At 31.8% G+C, this 20000-nt stretch overlaps 3 protein-coding genes across 3 annotated transcripts in view; all 3 read left to right on the forward strand.

Annotated features, from left to right (window-relative positions):
• Positions 1–4202, forward strand: part of LOC125025505 (POU domain, class 4, transcription factor 1-like) — a 6772-nt gene extending 2570 nt beyond the window's left edge. The window contains exons 2-6 of the mRNA XM_047613519.1: positions 1–18; positions 448–673; positions 1035–1077; positions 3673–3961; positions 4164–4202. The exon at positions 1–18 is cut by the window's left edge and continues 138 nt beyond it. Coding sequence (XP_047469475.1) covers positions 1–18; positions 448–673; positions 1035–1077; positions 3673–3961; positions 4164–4202 — 615 coding nt within the window. The remainder of the gene's footprint in view (positions 19–447; positions 674–1034; positions 1078–3672; positions 3962–4163) is intronic.
• A 2790-nt stretch (positions 4203–6992) lies between these two features.
• Positions 6993–10702, forward strand: LOC125025506 (WW domain-containing protein C660.06-like). Its single transcript, XM_047613522.1, has 3 exons — positions 6993–7304; positions 10071–10389; positions 10614–10702. The coding sequence occupies exons 1-3, from the start codon at positions 6993–6995 to the stop codon at positions 10700–10702; spliced, it is 720 nt and encodes a 239-aa protein (XP_047469478.1).
• Positions 10703–11383: 681 nt separating this feature from the next.
• Positions 11384–20000, forward strand: part of LOC125025507 (glycine-rich cell wall structural protein-like) — a 10521-nt gene continuing 1904 nt past the window's right edge. Inside the window, exons 1-6 of the mRNA XM_047613523.1 lie at positions 11384–11453; positions 12898–12968; positions 13317–13524; positions 13937–13940; positions 16654–16708; positions 17355–17592. Coding sequence (XP_047469479.1) covers positions 11384–11453; positions 12898–12968; positions 13317–13524; positions 13937–13940; positions 16654–16708; positions 17355–17592 — 646 coding nt within the window. The remainder of the gene's footprint in view (positions 11454–12897; positions 12969–13316; positions 13525–13936; positions 13941–16653; positions 16709–17354; positions 17593–20000) is intronic.

The raw sequence follows: 20000 nt of genomic DNA on the forward strand, positions 1-20000 counted from the left end.
GGTACGAAAATAACTTACGTATCGGAATGTAATTACATATACAGATTTACAGAGTTCACGGACATAGCTAATTAAAACAGTTTATTACACGTTTGCGATTATCTAATCAATGATTCATAACGGAGGTATGAGATAAGCAGTATTTGTAGCAGTTGTAGAGTAGTAGTGGTAGTAGTAATAATGATTGTTGACTTTAATTGTTCTAATAATGGGCCTAATGATGATGATGATGGTGATAATAATAATAATAATCACTATAATTATCATTACAATAATAATAATAATAACAATAACCATAACAATAACGATGAGGATATCAATAGCTTTACAATAATAATGATAATTATGATGAAAAATATGGTGATGGCAATAAAAAAAAAAAATACCAAAAACAAAACTAAGAATGATATCAAAGTAAACGATAATAATATCTATATAAACTTCCAGCTGGTCGTCCTCCTCGCCGTCGTCGCCGTGGCCGCCGCCATGCCAGGCTTCCTCGGAGGCGCTGGATACGGAGGAAGTGGATACGGAGGTGGATTGGGTGGATACGGAGGAAGTGGGTACGGAGGGGGAAGCTTCGGTGGATTCAGCGGTGGATACGGAGGCGGATTCGGTGGACATGGGGCAGGTTTCGGTGGATTCAGCGGTGGATTCGGGGGACACAGGGGAGGTTTGTGACATTTTTCCTTAGGTAACTGTAGTGCGACTGTTTATGTCTTTGATAAATGATATTAAGATGGATTTGAAGTAATCATCAGATGATCAAATCCATTTTTAAAAATGATTTTGTTTGTAACTGTATATCAGGATCGAGCTTGTCCTCTATAAATTTACCAAAGTATGTATTTCATAACCTTTTTCTTATTCTCAGGTTACGGACGATAAGAAGTCAACTGAACGAAACTTCTGAGAAATTTCCATTGAATAAAATAGATGGAATAAAAAATACTTTTCTTATAACCTTTTCACCTTTACGAACATAAAGACATATGCCACTGAAATATACTTTGTATGATATAAGTGGCTTACAGTGTCAAAGAACAAGCATACATTAGCGAAGCTCTTGTCAGACATGTAAATAATGTATCTATCCATGTTGATGTGCAATATGTTGTGCAAGAAAGAAGTGGCCTATAATATCAAAGAACAAAACACCTTAGCAAGATGCAAATTTACGATCAAAATTGAACATCGTCTCTGGATAATGTGACTCTTTGTTCGGAGAGTTTCTAAGCTTCATTCGAACTTTGCTCGAGACTGCTAATGCCAATAATACAAGCTAAAATCAAGCAGATATTTGACATGTCAAAAAAATCATACAAAACGAGACCTTCGGAAATGGTCATAGAAATGTTCAGACAGACTAGTGATAATTAGAATTTCATAGGACCTGCCCGCAGTTTAAGTAAACAAGATATGATTGTATTCGTTATGAATGAATGAATAAAATTAGTAATCGAAGCTTTCAAATATTTGACCTATTCCAAACAAAACAAAAAAATTGTATTAATAAAATGTATGCATCGTCGAGTGAATGCCGAGTGACTTATTCCGAAAAAAAAAAACGCACTTTCTAGTGAATGTTTCATGTATGCAATTTGTACCGAAATAGTGTAAATACTGATATATTCAATTAAAAGATTATTGCCAGTACTTTATATGACATTAAGATATTAAAAGCTTTATTCATGATGAAAAAAAAAAAAAACTAATAGTGATGACAATGATCTCGAAAATAAACAATAAAAAATCTTTATCTGTAGGTATATCTATGTGTATGTTTATGAACGTACTGTACGTATAAATGCGTGTATATATATATATAGATATAGATATAGATAGAAAGATAGATAGACAGATATCAACATATATATATATGTGTGTGTGTGTCTGTGGATGTATGTTTGTATGTGTAAATGCATGTTTGTATTTGTTTTTAATTTTATATAAACATATATGTACTATATATAAATTCATGTATATTTGCATGTTTGTATGTATAAATGTATGATTACATTTGTGATTTTATCTACTTATATGCACATACATGCTTGTATTTGTATATATGTACATACATACATATTATATGTATATATATTTGTGAGTGTGTGTATGATTGTATGGACGTATTATGTGTGCATATATCTATTGATATAGATATATTTATGCTGACAGGTAATCTACTTAGTATATATATATATATATATATATATATATATATATATATATGTATACATATATATATATATATATATATGTGTGTGTGTCAGCGTGTGTGTGTTTGTGTGTAATGTATACATGTTTTTATATATAGACATATACATTTATATAAATATATATATATATATATATATATAAATATATATACATATATATGTGTGTGTGTTAGTGTATGTATGATATATATGTATATATGTATGCATATATGCATGTTATATATGTATATATATGTATATATATACATATATATACATATAAATGTGTATATATACACATATATATACATAATATATATACATTTTTCTTTTTTTTTTCAACAGCCGTTCATTCAACTGCAGGACATAGGCCTCTCTCAATTCACTATTGAGAGGTTATGTGGCAGTGTCGCCCTTGCCTGATTGGATGCCCTTCCTAATCAACCGCAGTTCGGTGCGCTAACACTTGTGCCACGGCGGTGACTTCCCCTACGACACCTGCGTTTGACTTCTCAAGGCGATATGTCGTTTTCTTGCCGTGAGATCGGGCTCGAGCCAGCAGTCCCCGCGACGGGGAATTGAACTCGGGACCACGAGGGTTCGAGTCCACTGGACCATCGTGGCAAACATATATATACATACTTTTTCTTCTTCATATATATGTATGTGTATGTGCGTTTATCTAGCTCTACTAAATATATATCTATATATCTATATATATACATATATGTGAATATACATAGATATACATATACATAGATACATATATATGTGTATATATGTATATACATATATTTGTGTGTGTGAAGAAATACTATATCGAGATAACTACAGATTAATTTTTCCTTTTCTAAGAATTTCCTCATACTGAGTCAGTTATTCCACTGTTAAACTGAAAAACACGTAAAAGAAGAAATTTTAGATCTAAGAAAGTAAAACTGGCTTTAGACATCCTTTTCGATAAGCCACGCCCACCTTCCTTCACAGCATATATAATGACTGTCGCTGAATTCGGCATCGCATTCAACCGAAGATGTTCAAGGTACCGATCTAGTTTAAGTGTAAATGCTTATTTCTACATTTAAACATTAATCTTTCATTATTATTTTTTTTTTTTTCTTTTTTTTTTTTTTTTGAAGAATTAGAATATACTTAAATTCCTTCATGAACTTAGTTTCTTTATGAACTACAAAATTTACTCAAATTGTCTAGTAGTCGAGCGATAAAACAAACGATAATTATAATTAATAATTAATATGATTAAGATTAATCAGAAATAAGCGACTAAAAAGATAAGAAATGCAAAGCCAGATACAAAATTGTTCCAGCTGGTCGTCCTCGTCAGTACCATTAATAATATCAGTAACAATAGTAATGATAATAGTAATGATTTTGAAACGATGAAAGGAAAACAATAGAAAGAACAAACTAAGAATGACATCAAATATAGAGATAATAATATGCAAAGTTCCAGCTGGTCGTCCTCCTCGCCGCCGTCGCCGTGGCCGCCGCCATGCCAGGCTTCCTCGGAGGCGCTGGATACGGAGGTGGATTGGGTGGATACGGAGGTGGATTGGGTGGATACGGAGGAAGTGGATACGGAGGTGGATTGGGTGGATACGGAGGTGGATTGGGTGGATACGGAGGAAGTGGATACGGAGGGGGAAGCTTCGGTGGATTCAGCGGTGGATACGGAGGCGGATTCGGTGGACACGGGGCAGGTTTCGGTGGATTCAGCGGTGGATTCGGGGGACACAGGGGAGGTTTGTGACATTTTTCCTTAGGTAACTTGTAATGCGACCATTTATGTCTTTGATAAATGATATTAAGATGGTTATGAATGTATCATCAGATGATCAAATCCATTTTTAAAAATAATTTTGTTTGTAACTGTATATCAGGATCGAGCTTGTCCTCTATAAATTTACCAATGTATGTATTTCATAACCTTTTTCTTATTCTCAGGTTACGGACGTTAAGAACTCAACTGAACGAAACTTCTGAGAAATTTCCATTGAATAAAATAGATGGAATAAAAAATACTTTTGTTATAACCTTTTCACATTTATGAACATATAGACATATGCCACTGAAATATACTATGTATAATATAAGTGGCTTACAGTGTCAAAGAACAAGCATACATTAGCGAGATGTAAAGGTACGGTCGAAGCTCTTGTCAGACATGTTTCGAATCCTGTCTCAAACACCCGAGGAATGTAAATAATGTATCTATCTATGTTGGTGTGCAATATGTTGTGCAAGAAAGAAGTGGCCTATAATATCAAAGAACAAAGCACCTTAGCAAGATGTACATTTACGATCAAAATTGAACATCGTCTCTGGATAATGTGACTCTTTGTTCGGAGAGTTTCCGTGCTTCATTCGAACTTTGCTCGAGACTGCTAAAGCCAATAATACAAGCTAAAAACAAGCAGATATTTGACATGTCAAAGAAATCATACAAAACGAGACCTTCGGAACTGGTCATAGAAATATTCAGATGGACTAGTGATTATTAGAATTTCATAGGAACTGCCCGGAGTTTAATTAAACAAGACATGATTGTATTCATTATGAATGAATTAATATAATTAATAATCAAAGCTTTCAAACATTTGAGATATTCCAAAAAACAACAACAATAATAATAGTAATAAAATGTATGCACCGTCGAGTGAATACCGAGTGAGTTATTCCGAAAAAAAATTATGCACTTTCTAGTGAGTGTTTCATGTATGCAGTTTGTACTGAAATAGTGTAAATACTGCTTTAATCAATTAAAAGATTATTGGCAATACCCTATACGACATGTTAAGATATACAGAGCATTAGTCATGATGAAATTAGAAAAAAAGAAATAAAAGTGATGACAACGATCTCGAAAATAAAAAATAAAAAAATCTATATCTGTAGGTATATCTATGGTTGAAAAACCCACAATGTAAAACTATATTTATTTTTACATTGCGGGTTTTTCTACCATAGTATCAACATGGTAGAGTGTTTTCACCATTCAGGTATATCTAAGTGTATGTCTATGAACATTATGTATGTATAAATGCGTTTATATATATAGATAGATAGATAGATATCGGCATATATATATATATATATATATATATATATATATATATATTTATATGTGTGTGTGTGGGTTTGGGGATGGATGTATGTTTGTATGTATAAATACATGTTTGTATTTGTTTTTATTTATATATATGTACTATATATAAATTTATGTATATATGCATGTTTGTATGTATAAATATATTATTGTATTTGTGATTTTATCTAATCATATGCACATATTTGTTTGTATTTCTTTATGCATGCACTCATATATATATATATATATATATATATATATATATATATATATATATATATATATATACATGCAAACATATTATATATATATATATATATATATATATATATTTGTGTGTGTGTATGTATGATTGTATGTGTGCATATATCTATCGATATAGATATATTTATGCTGACAAGTAATCTACTTAATATATATGTGTGTGTGTGTGTGTACGTGTGTGTGTAATGTATACTTGTTTAGATATATACACATATATATATACATTTATATAAATAGATATACATATATATATACATTTATATAAATATATACATATATATACATATATATTTATGTCTGTGTGTTAGTGTATGTATTATATATATAAGTGTATATATATGTATGCATATATACATATTATATATGTGTATATATATGTATGCATATATACATATTATATATGTGTATATATACATATACATATGCATATATATATATATATATATATACATATACATATGTATATATATACATATATATGTACATATACACATATATATACATACATATATAAATATATATACATGTATGTATAACAAACATATATACACATACTTTTTCTTCTTCATATATATATATGTATGTGTATGTGCGTGTATCTATCTTTACTAAATATATATCTATATATCTATATATATACATATATGTGAATATACATAGATATACATATACAGAGATACATATACATGTATATATATGTATATACATATGTGTGTGTGCGTGTGTGTATGTATGTGAATGAACACTATATCGAGATCACTACAGATTAATTTCTCTTTTTCTAAGAATTCGCTCATACTGACTCAGTTATTCCACTGTTTAATTGAAACACACGTAAAAGAAGGAAAAAAATCAGATCTAAGATAGGAAAACTGGCTTTAGACATCCCTTTCACTAAGCCACGCCCACCTTCCTTCACAGCATATATAAGGACTGTCGCTGAATTCGGCATCGCATTCTACCGAATTTCCCAAGATGTTCAAGGTACCGATCTAGATTAAGTGTTACTGAACTTTGTGCTTATTTCTTTGCTTAGACGTCCTTTTTTTTTTTTTTTTTTTTTTCTTAAAATTAGAATATACTGAAATGCCTTCATGAACTTAGAGTTTCTTAATTAACTACAGAATTTAAACTAATGATCTAGTAGTTGAGCGATAAAATAAGTGATAGTTACGATTAATAATTAATATGATTAAAATTAGTTACAATGTGAGCGACGGTGATAACAGCACTAAAAAGATAAGAAATGCAAAGCCAGATACAAAATTGTTCCAGCTGGTCGTCCTCGTCAGTACCATTAACAATATCAGTAACAATAGTAATGCTAATAGTAATGATTTTGAAACAAATGATGATGACGATGAAAGGAAAACACTAGAAAGAACGAAACTAAGAATGACATCAAATATAGCGATAATAATATGCAAAGTTCCAGCTGGTCGTCCTCCTCGCCGCCGTCGCCGTGGCCGCCGCCATGCCAGGCTTCCTCGGAGGCGCTGGATACGGAGGAAGTGGATACGGAGGTGGATTGGGTGGATACGGAGGAAGTGGACACGGAGGTGGATTGGGTGGATACGGAGGAAGTGGATACGGAGGTGGATTGGGTGGATACGGAGGAAGTGGATACGGAGGGGGAAGCTTCGGTGGATTCAGCGGTGGATACGGAGGCGGATTCGGTGGACACGGGGCAGGTTTCGGTGGATTCAGCGGTGGATTCGGGGGACACAGGGGAGGTTTGTGACATATTTCCTTAGGTAACTGTACTGCGACTGTTTATGTCTTTGATAAATGATATTAAGATGGATTTGAATGTATCATCAGATATGATCAGAATCCTTTTAAATAATGAAACGATAATTTTGTTAATAATGGTATATCTAGGTCGAGTTTTTCTTCCTCTTCAGATTTAACAAATATATGCATTTCATAAACTCTATACAACGGATAATAACTTTCTTTTTTTCTTTCTTATATTCAGGATACGGACGTTAAAAGCTGCACCAACGAAATGGCTTGAGTGAAACTGTTGAGACATTTCTACTGAATAAAATAGGTGTAATAAAAAACACTTTTTTTATAACCTTTTCACATTTAGGAACATGAGTTCCGTCTGACAACGCAGATTAGACATATGCCACTGAAATATGTATGAACAAGCATACCTTACCGAGATGTAAAGGTGCGGTCGAAACTCTTGTCAAACATGTTTCGAATACTGTCTCAATCCCTCGAATAATGTAAATAATCCATCTATATATATACATATCTTTACATATATATATATATATATATATATATATATATATATATATATGCATATATATATAAGTATGTAATATACTGTGCAAGAAGGAAGTGACAGAAATGACAGAAAAAACATATTAGGGAGATGTAGAATTATGATCAAAACTGTTTTGAATTTCGTCTCGAACACCAGAATAATGTGACTTTTTTTTTAGGTTCGAAGAGTTTCAAAGTTTCATTCACGACACGAACTTTGCTCGAGACTGTACAATACAGCTAAAAACAATAATGCATTTAACATGTCAAAGAAATCATACTAAAGAGCGACCTACGGAACTGGTCATAGAAATATTTAGATGGACGATTGATTGGAAGAGTTTCTTAGGAACTGCCAGCACTCTAAACAAGACAAGGTTATCTTCGTTATGAATGAATGAATGAAACTAATAATAGAAGCTTTCATACATTTGAGTTGTTCCAGAAAACAAAAGTATTATACTCCGTCGAATAGATGTTGTTATATTGAATTAAGTGATTATTGAGAATACCTAATATGACGTATTATGAAACGATATAAGTATCGTCTTTATTGTACAAGAGATAATGATGATAATTATAGTAACAGTGAAGATATTGAAAGCATTATTGATGCTTTAATAAAATAAAAATAATAATGAGGATGACAAAGATCTAGAAAATAAAAAAAATAAAAACATCTATCTGCCCACATATATATTTGTATGTATGTTAGTATGTATAAATGTATGTTTGTATTTGTTTTATGTATATACATATATGTGTGCGTGTGTATATATATATGTATGTATTATGTATGTATATCTATCTGTCGATATATATCTAAACAGACTGACAGGTAATCTACTTAATGTATACATAGATATATATATATATATATATATATATATATATATATATATATATATATATATATATATGCGTGTGTATGTGTGTGTGTGTGTGTATTTGTTTGTTTGTGTGTGCGTGCGTGAGTGTGTGTATATATACATATATATACACGTGCCTGTCTGTATATATATACATATATACACGTGTGCATATATATACATACACGCATGTGTATATAAATATATAAATGTGTCTTTATATATTTATATATATATATATATATACATATATGTGTGTGTGTGTGTGTGCGTGTGTGTGTGTGTGTGAGTGTGCTCAACTTAATGAACACGAAGACGAATACGAAGTAGAATTAGAATACATTGAAATACCTTCATGAACGTTTCTTAATAAACTACACAATCTATTCTACAAGGATCATATAATACGAAGATGAAATAAACGATAATTGTAATGCGATACACTTGTGTGTGTATATATATATGTATGTGTATTGTATGTATATGTTATATATGTATATATATACATATATAACTATATGTTTGTATGTATGTATATATATGTATATATATGTATACATGTATATATATGTATGTGTGTGTTCGTATATATATATATATATATACTATATATATACACACATATATATATGTGCTTACATATAGGCATACACTCACACATATATATAATGTACATGCATACATATATATACATATATATGTATACATACATATATATATAAATAAAAATGAATATATATATATATATATATATATATATATATATATATATATATATATAGTGTGTGTGTGTGTGTGTGTTTATGTATATGTATATACACATATACACTAAATGTATGTGTATAAACACATACACATAGATATAGATATAGATAGATATTTAGTGCAGATATATAAATATAGACAGATTGATATACAAAGGCAAACACACACACACATACATATATGTATATGTATACACACACATATATATATATATATATGTGTGTGTGTGTGTGTGTGTGCGTGTGTGTGTAAACACTAAGTCGAGATATCACTACAGATTAATTTTTCCTTTACTTAATAATTGTCATTTACTTATTCTGATGTTTAACTTAAAGACAATGAAAACGTGCTTATGAAGAAGAAATTTCAGAGTTAAGAAACCAAATCTAGCTTTAGACATCTTTTTCGCTAAGCCACGCCCACCTTCTTTCACGGCATATATAAGGACCGTCGCTGAATTCGGCATCGCATTCAACCGAATTTCCCAAGATGTTCAAGGTACCAATCTAGTTTAAGAGTTAATGAAATTTTAATGAGATAAAATAAACGATACATATTATATGTAACACTTTAAAATCAATCTAGAATATGAGCGACGTTGAAAACACTAAAAAACATAAGAAATCGTTCCAGCTGGTCGTCCTCCTCGCCGCCGTCGCCGTGGCCGCCGCCATGCCAGGCTTCCTCGGAGGCGCTGGATACGGAGGAAGTGGATACGGAGGTGGATTGGGTGGATACGGAGGAAGTGGACACGGAGGTGGATTGGGTGGATACGGAGGTGGATTTGGTGGATACGGAGGAAGTGGATACGGAGGGGGAAGCTTCGGAGGATTCAGCGGTGGATTAGGTGGATATGGGGGAGGTTTCGGTGGATTCAACGGTGGATTCGGGGGACACCGCGGAGGTTTGTAATTTTTTTTTTTTTCAGACTTTATTGCAGAATGCATTTTTACATGTAGTATGTCATATGCCTAGATTATAGACAGTAAGATAAATTATAAAGTTGATATCTTCACAGAGAGAGATGACAAACCTGCAATACTATTAATCCTATAACGAGCACAACGAATTCTGAGGAAGAAGCTAAAACAGCTATATTGCTTCTAATATCATGTATTGATGCTCGAGGTTATATTACATTTACTGTCCTCAGGTTACGGGCGCTGAAGACTTCATCAGATTTAAATACTGAGAAGTACCGGAATATATGCTCATAAATAAAGTGAAAAGTTATTCCTTTGTTTTAAAAACCACGCTTCTTAAAACAGTATTATCTAGCCTACATTTTAAAACACAGTAACTAAAACTTCTTGCCGAACATTTCTATTCATTTTCTGACTTCTGCCCATCCCCCTATATAAAAAAAAAAAGAAAAAAAAAAGGATGGTGATGAGGAGAGAGTGGAGAAGGAAGAGGATAGTGGTGATGATGATAAAGATGATGATGGCGATGATTATGAGCGGAAGGACGAGGAGAAGAAGGAGGAGAAGGAGGAAGATAGTGATGAAGATGATGGTGAGAATGGTGAAGAGATAGAGGAGGATCTACTTGTCAATATCAATGAAATGTGTGAAAACTTTTTTTCTGTTTATGCCCTGGTTTCACATAAATCTTGGTGCACCAATCCAAATACGAAACATTTAAACGGGGTCTACTGTAAACATCTAGCAAGACTCAGTTTCGTTTTTAGAAAAATAAGAAAAATGCTGAAGTACTTACTGTTGCAATCATCCGTATAATTGCAACAAAAAAGCAAATAATAACATATGTTAGACTTTAAAGCACAACAACCCATTATTTGTTGTATAAAATGTATAGGCTCTCAAGTTCTGAACTAAGACTTTCAAAGAGAGCGCATAGGTAAGACATTCTTGAGAGATCTATTATCTTATGACTCTATGAAAACGATAGGCACCTTGACTGGAGCTGCATTGGTACCTGACAGGCTTCAGGCAGACATGGCAACACGTGCCTCCCTTTATGCTGTTGCCCGGTAACGCAGATCGAAATTTTGAAGGAACGCGTGTGTGTGTGTGCGTCTATGAGTAGTTTGTGTTTGTGTATTTGTGTGTATGTATTTACATATATGTATATATATATATATATATATATATATGTGTGTGTGTGTGTGTGTACGTGTGTATGTATATATATAAAACAATCCTCCCTGGCCTGGCCTCGAACCTAGGTCACTCCGGGTATGAGACCGGAGGGACAGTACTAAACCAACCATGCCACAGGACCCTCTTAAAGGAGTGTGCAACTAAGATCTAACTAGCTCCATAGACATTACCTATCTTCTCATACATGAGTAATGATAGCGAGGTTTTACACACACTCTCCGTGTGCACTCGGTGGAAATTGATTTAGAAATTCGAAACCGAAGTCAGATATACTGAGGTGTATATATATGAAAGATGGAATAATGCAATACCGCATTGATATAGATATATAACAATCTTCCCTGACTTGGTCTCGAACCTAGGTCACTCCGGGTATGAGACCGGACGGCCAGTACTAAACCAACCATGCCACACGACCCTCTAAAAGGAGTGTGCAACTAGGATCTAAGAGCTCCATAGACATTACCTATCTTCTCATACATGAGTAATGATAGCGAGGTTTTATGCACACTCCCCGTGGGCACTCGGTGGAAATTGATTTAGAAATTCGAAACCGAAGTCAGATATACTGAGGTGTGTATATATATGAAAGATGGAATAATGCAATACCGCATTGATATAGATATATAACAATCCTTCCTGACCTGGCCACGAACCTAGGTCACTCCGGGTATGAGACCGGAGGGCCAGTACTAAACCAACCATGCCACACGACCAACTAAAAGGAGTATGCAAATAGGATCTACTGGCCCTCCGGTCTCATACCCGGAGTGACCTAGGTTCGAAGCCAGGTCAGGGAGGATTGTTATATATCCATATCAGTGCGGTATTGCATTATTCCATCTTTGATGTATGTATATATATATATATATACATATATATGTATGTATGTATGTATGTATATACATATACATATATGTATGTATGTACACACACACAGACCCATATATATATATATATATATATATATATATATATATATATATATACATATTACACAAATACATACACTCATATGTATATATATGTATATATATACATATATATACAAATATATATATATATATATATTTGTGTGTGTGTGTGTGCGTGTGTATGTATATTGTAGTCACTGTCTTAGACACTACCCTTCGTAAGCATTATTTGTTTTCATTTAATTGAACGATCAGAGAAGTCCGTTTATTTCTCCCATTCACAAAATAAATTCAAAGGAAGATTTCGGAGAGTGACATCGAGCAAGAAACCCTTCTTTTGATTTGCATTTCCCTCAGGCCACACCCCCTTTTCAGGCTCAGCGTATATAAGGCCTGGCGCTCGATTCAGCGTCACAGTTACCCACAGTACTTTCAACATGTTCAAGGTACCTATAAAGTGTTTAGGTGTTTTTTAAGTTTTTTTGTTTGTTTTTTTTTTGCTTTGGAGATTTTGGAGTTTATGTTAATTTTTATGGCCTAGTAGAGTTGGGGTAGTATGGCCTGTTCTTTTAATATGTCAGATTTTAATTACTTATTAATAGTTGCTTGGATATTACTAACGAGATCTGATTTCATTTTCTTTTCTTTTTTGATTAAGAAAGATTCTGATCAGTGTAGAACATTAGGTAGTGACTTTTTAAAAAATTAACATTATATTTAAGAACCTGACGTGCTAGAAAATTTATAGTAATGATGACTGAAAGCATAGGAAGAAAATTATCCCGTCCTTCCAGCTGATCGTCCTCCTCGCCGCCGTCGCCGTGGCCGCCGCCATGCCAGGCTTCCTCGGAGGCGCTGGATACGGAGGTGGATTTGGTGGATACGGAGGGGGAAGCTTCGGAGGATTCAACGGTGGACACGGAGGCGGATTCGGTGGATATGGGGGAGGTTTCGGAGGATCTTGCTGCGGTTTCAGTGGAGGGTTTGGTGGACACAGTGGAGGTTAGTGAGTCTATAAGCTTCCCCTTCATCAACTGAGAATAATAATTGATTCGATTCTTATATATCAAAATAGACACAAGATTAATAACTGATATATCTTCTTTCTCTATCCACAGGATACGGACGTTAATAACGAAGGCATCAGCCAGGGATTCAGATATGCTGCATGGGACCCCATTTCCTGCTCTAATAACACTTCGACTTATGTATGAAGAAAAAGGCCTTGTTTTATTTTCTAATAATATCACTCGTTCTCTAATAACACGTTTTTAAAACGATCTGGTAAAAAAAAAACAAAAAAAAAACAAGTCAATGTTTTCTTAAATATTTGTTAATTGGTATTTCACTAATGGAAATACAGCAAGAGATACTTTTGTTAGTTAGTTATAACTATATAGGCAATATTCTGCAGTGATGTAAGGTAAATTAACACTTAATCTTGACACTTGTTGATTAGTTTCCAGCGAGTGCGAAATCAGACTAAAATCACACATCACGTCATGCTTTATTACTTCCATAAGCACTAATCACGAGAGAGTATTTCCATTTGTCATCTGGCCCTCACAATGTGTACTGATATTACTGTATTATTTGGCCCACTGAATCAAGCGAATCTGACACCCTTGCCTTTCACTCTTATAAGAAATATGAATAAAACAGGCGATAATTCCTCTATGTTTAAATCTTACCTCCTTTATAATCATATATAATATTTATATCTTGGTTAAGATATGATTCGACGAATTCTAAATGATAACACAAAGTGCTGTATAAACAATTGCCTCTTGAGCGTCCTGCAAGACATACATTGAGTTGTATCATGAAATGTTGCAGATGATGAGTTAATAATATGCTAGTATGCAGACGACTCACGTTTAAAGCTATTGTTTATATCCATTTACGGAAACAAAAAAAAAAAAAAAAAAAAATCAAATACATAATTCCAACATGACAGCAAAATATAATATATTTGTGTTAAATACACGCAAAAATCGAATTAAAAACATAAAAAACACTTATTTGTAAATTTGGCCTCTGCTCCTTTTACCTGTATTTCCTAAGGCCGCTTTCCGAGGGAGCATCCAATAACAGCAATCGATTGCCGCAACTTTAAATAAACTATAAATCTGAATGAAGGCCTCCATAGCTGGCTCAACTCAAAAGGGGGTATTGTTCATAAAAATCGAGTTTCCACGCGGTGCAACTAGCTGTCGAAACTGCCAGTCATTGTTCATTGCTACCCAGGGCTCTGTGATGAAACCCTTTTTTCTCACCAGACGCTCTTTAATTGGTTGAAAAGGAGTTGCTGGAGACTATGGCGGAGAATATACATTATCATTATCACACTCAAGGTAATGATGATGATGATGATGATGATAGTAATAATAATGATAATAATGATAATAATTATAAAGGTAATAATAATGACAATAATAATAATGTTAATGAAAGTATCAACCATAACAGTAATGATAGCTATAACATCAGTAATGATCATAATTATATTAACAATAATAGAAAAAATGGTAATAGAAATAAAGATAATATTTATAATGATATTGTTCCTTGCATCACTATCATAATTATAATTACCACTAAAGAAATTACTACCACTAAGAATAATAATAACAATGGTAATGTTAATATTGATAAATATTATAAAATTTATTGAAATAAAACAATAATAGTGATGGTTTTAATAATGTTTATAGTGATAACAATGATGATGGCAGTAGTAGTAATAATAATAATGATAATAATGACAATAGTAATAATAATAATAATAATAATAATAATAATAAATATAATGATAAAGATAAGGATAATAGTAATGATAATGATAATGCCGTTAATAATAATAATGATAATAATAATAAGATTGATAACAACAATGAAAAGGATATAAAATAATAATATAATGATACTAATAATCATAATCATATCAGCAATCATAAGAATGCCAACAGTATTAAAAATGATAATAATACTACTACTAATAGAAATAAAAATAAAAATAGTGACAATAAAACGAATAATAATAATAATATCAATGATAATGATAATAATAATAATAATAATAATAATAATAATAATAATAATAATAATGATAATAATAATAATAATAACAATAATAATAACAAGAATAATGATAATAATAATAATTATTATTATTATTATTATTATTATTATTATTATTATTATATTAATAGTAATAATTGTGACAATAATAATAACAACAATAAAATTATAATGATAATTCTAATAATAATAATAATAATAACAAGACAACAACAACAATAATAATAATGATAATGATCATTTTAATAGTGACAATAACAAGAAAAAAACATTAATAGTGATAACTATGATGATGATGGTAATAATCATAATAAGGATGATAATATTAATAATAATAACATTAATAATTATAATGAAAATATCAATAAAATTGATAGCACTAATGCTTACTATGACAATGATAATAATGATATCAATGAAAATAAACACACACACATGGTATGACTTGTGTGTGTGTGAGTATGTGTGTGTGGTTATATATGCATATGCATACTCACCCACTCACATGCTCACGCACACACAGATACACAAACACACACACACACACATATATATATATATATATATATATATATATATATATATATATATATATCTAAACATATATAAATATATATATACATATATAAATATATATATATATATATATATATATATATATATATATATATGTGCGTGTGTGTGTGTGCATGTATGTATATATATTTATATATTAACACAGTAAATACTATATATCTTTTGAAAGTTAATTGAATAAACACTTTATATAAATATATGAAAGGATATATCAGAGATTCATTTAATCACGGACGCACATTTTGGCGTTCGTGCAAGCAACTATACACGTTCGCCTTTTACGTCAGATTAGCCCTGCAATGACACTTTATCGACGTCAGGACTGGCTACCGAAAGGAGTCTCTCGAAAAAGACGTCAATAAAAGGGAAATTTCAGAGCGTGACGGTTGACCAACAGTTTTTTTTTTTTGTTTTCGTCTTTTTCAACTAAGCTCCCGTTGACCACGCCCCCTTTTCGGTCTCCGGGTATATAAGGGCCGTCGTTACAACGACAGCACATTCTACAAGAGAACTTCTCGAGATGTTTAAGGTATGGGTACATTTCGTGTGTTTGTGGATGGTTAGTGGTGATTATGCAAGGGTTCGCAAAGATGGCCTTAAAACAAGACTAAAAAGCTTCGTGATAAGGAGTATTCATAAGAGATAAAGAAATTTTGATTTTATGCTAAAGGTGCGAGTGATTGTGTTTGATTTGCATGGGAAAAAATAATAGCGAGTTATATGATGAACTGAATTTTGTATATTTCTTTCATTTCTTTCTTTACTGTTACAAAGTGTTAACAATCTTCTTTCTTTTAAGATACTTGCTTGTGCTTAAAATCTGTCGATAGCTTCATCGTCTTGACATACTCAGCTTGAGAGATTTACAAACTGTTTAAAAATGCCTTGTTTTCTATGGACGCTGCGTTTAAGTTCAGAAAGAAAAATAACTGGCAACTCAACCTGATATCTGCATTAACCTCTTGTAAAAAAAATGTAATAAAAAGTTGAAGGCAGCATATTTCAAAAATAAAGTGATGTCATTATTGTACATAAGTTTTACAAAATGCGTAAACGCAAGTCTTAAGTGTTTACGTGAGTTGCCGATTAATTCTTTCCTGAATCTGAACGCAATAGTACAGAGATTTTAATATTTACTAATTAATGATAATCGATAATGAACGACAATTTCCCAGCTGGTCGTCCTCCTCGCCGCCGTCGCCGTGGCCGCCGCCATGCCAGGCTTCCTCGGAGGCGCTGGATACGGAGGTGGATTGGGTGGATACGGAGGAAGTGGATACGGAGGTGGATTTGGTGGATACGGAGGAAGTGGATACGGAGGGGGAAGCTTCGGTGGATTCAGCGGCAGATACGGAGGCGGATTCGGTGGATATGGGGGAGGTTTCGGTGGAGGGTTTGGTGGACACAGTGGAGGTTAGTGAGTCTATAAGCTTTCGATGCTTAATACAACTAGAAACTATAGAGAATTATGAGACTTTTTTCCCAAATATCTGTTACGAATTTTTAAAAGCCAGAAGTATGATATACCCCCCCCCCCCCCCCACACACACACACCTTTTAACATCAGAACCCAAGAATAATAACTGATTCGTTTCTTATATATCAAAATAGACACAAGATTAATAACTGATATATCTTCTTTCTCTATCCACAGGATACGGACGTTAATAACGAAGGCATCAGCCAGGGATTCAGAGATACTGCGCGGGACCCCATTTCCTGCTCTAATAACACTTCGACTTCTGCATGATTAAATAGGCATTTTTATTTTCTAATAATATCACTCGTCTGTCTAATAACACGATTTTAAAACGATCTTGTAAAAATAATAATAATAATAATAATAATAAAAGTGGAATGTTTCCTTAAATATTTGTTAATTGGAATTTCACTAATGCAAATACAGCAAGAGATACTTTTGTTAGTTATAACTATATAGGCAATATTCTGCAATGATGTAAGGTAAATTGACACTTAATCTGGATGCTTGTTGATTAGTTTCAAAAGTCACACATCACGTCATGCTTTATTACTTCCATAAGCACTAATTACGAGCAGAGTATTTCCGTTTGTCATCTGTCCCTTCCAATGTGTACTGATATTACTGTATTATTTGGCCCACTGAATCAAGCGAACCTAATACCCTTGCCTTTCACTCTTTTAAGAAACATGAATAAAACAGGCGATAATTCCTCTATGTTTAAATCTTACCTCTTTCATAATCATAAATAATATTCATATCTTGGTTGAGATATGATTCGACGAATTTTAAATGATAACATAAAGTGCTGTATAAATAATTGCCTCTTGAGCGTCCTGTAAGACATACATTGAATTGTATCATGAAATGTTGCAGATGATGAGTTGATAATATGCTAGTATGCAGACGACTCACGTTTAAAGCCATTGTTTATATCCATTTACGGGAAAAAAACAATAAAAAAGATCAAATATGACAGCAAAATATCATATATTAGTGTTAAATACACGCAAAAATCGAATTAAAAACATAAAAACACTTATTTGTAAACTTGGCCTCTGCTCCTTTTACCTGTATTCCCTAAGACCGCTTTCAAAAGGAGCATCTAATAACAGCAATCGATTGCCGCAACTTTAAATAAACTATAAATCTGAATGAAGTCCCCATAGTTGGCTCAACTCAAAAGTCGGGGTATTGTTCATAAAAATCGAGTTTCCACGCGGTGCAACTAGCTGTCGAAACTGCCAGTCATTGTTCTTTGCTACCCAGGGCTTTGTGATGAAACCCTTTTTCCTCACTGGACGCTCATTAATTGGTTGAAAAGGAGTTGCTGGAAACTATGGCGGAGAATATACATTACCATTATCACACTCAAGGTAATGATGATAATGATGATGATGATGATGATAGTAATAAGAATGCTAATAATGATAATAATTTTAAAGGTAATAATAATGACAATAATAATAATGTTAATGAAAGTATCAACCATAACAGTAATGATAACTATAACATCAGTAATGATCATAATTATATTTACAATAATAGAATAATAATAAAGATAATATTTATAATGATATTGTTCCTTGCATCACTATCATAATTATAATTACCACCAAAGAAATTACTACCACTAAGAATAATAATGGTAATGTTAATATTGATAAAAATTATAAAATTTATTGAAATAAAACAATAATAGTGATGGTTTTAATAATGTTTATAGTGATAACAATGATGATGGCAGTAGTAGTAATAATAATAATGATAATAATGATAATATTAATAATAATAATAACAATAATAATAATAATAATGATAATAATAAAAATAATCATAATAATGATAATAATAATAATGGAAACAGTTATGATAATGATGATGCTGATAATAATAATAATAATAATAATAATAATAATAATAATAATAATAATAATAATAAATGATAACAACAGTGAAAAGAATAAAAAATAATAACATAATGATACTGATAATGATAATGGTAATCATATCAGCAATCATAGTAGTAATAATGATAACAATACTACTACTTATAATAATAAAAATAATAATTATGATTATAATAGTGACAATAAAACGAATAATAATAATAATGATAATAATAATAACAATAATAATAGCAATAATAATAATAACAATAATAATATTGATAGTAATGATAGTGACAATAATAATAGCAACAATAAAAAGATAATGATAATATATATAATAATAACAATAACACGAACAACAACTTCAATAATAATAATGATTATGATAATTTTAGTAGTGACAATAACAAAAATAGAAATAGTAATAGTGATAACAATGATAACGATGA

Source organism: Penaeus chinensis, chromosome 5 (genome assembly GCF_019202785.1).
Source record: "Penaeus chinensis breed Huanghai No. 1 chromosome 5, ASM1920278v2, whole genome shotgun sequence".
Lineage (NCBI taxonomy): Eukaryota > Metazoa > Arthropoda > Malacostraca > Decapoda > Penaeidae > Penaeus > Penaeus chinensis.

Bases quoted from the DNA above. Each gene is read 5' to 3' on its own strand.
- LOC125025506 (XM_047613522.1), top strand. From the start codon at position 6,993: ATGCAAAGTTCCAGCTGGTCGTCCTCCTCGCCGCCGTCGCCGTGGCCG. The intron at 7,305-10,070 runs GTTTGTGACATA...AAATCAATCTAG, and splicing joins ATTCGGGGGACACAGGGGAG to AATATGAGCGACGTTGAAAA. The intron at 10,390-10,613 runs GTTTGTAATTTT...TTGATGCTCGAG, and splicing joins ATTCGGGGGACACCGCGGAG to GTTATATTACATTTACTGTC.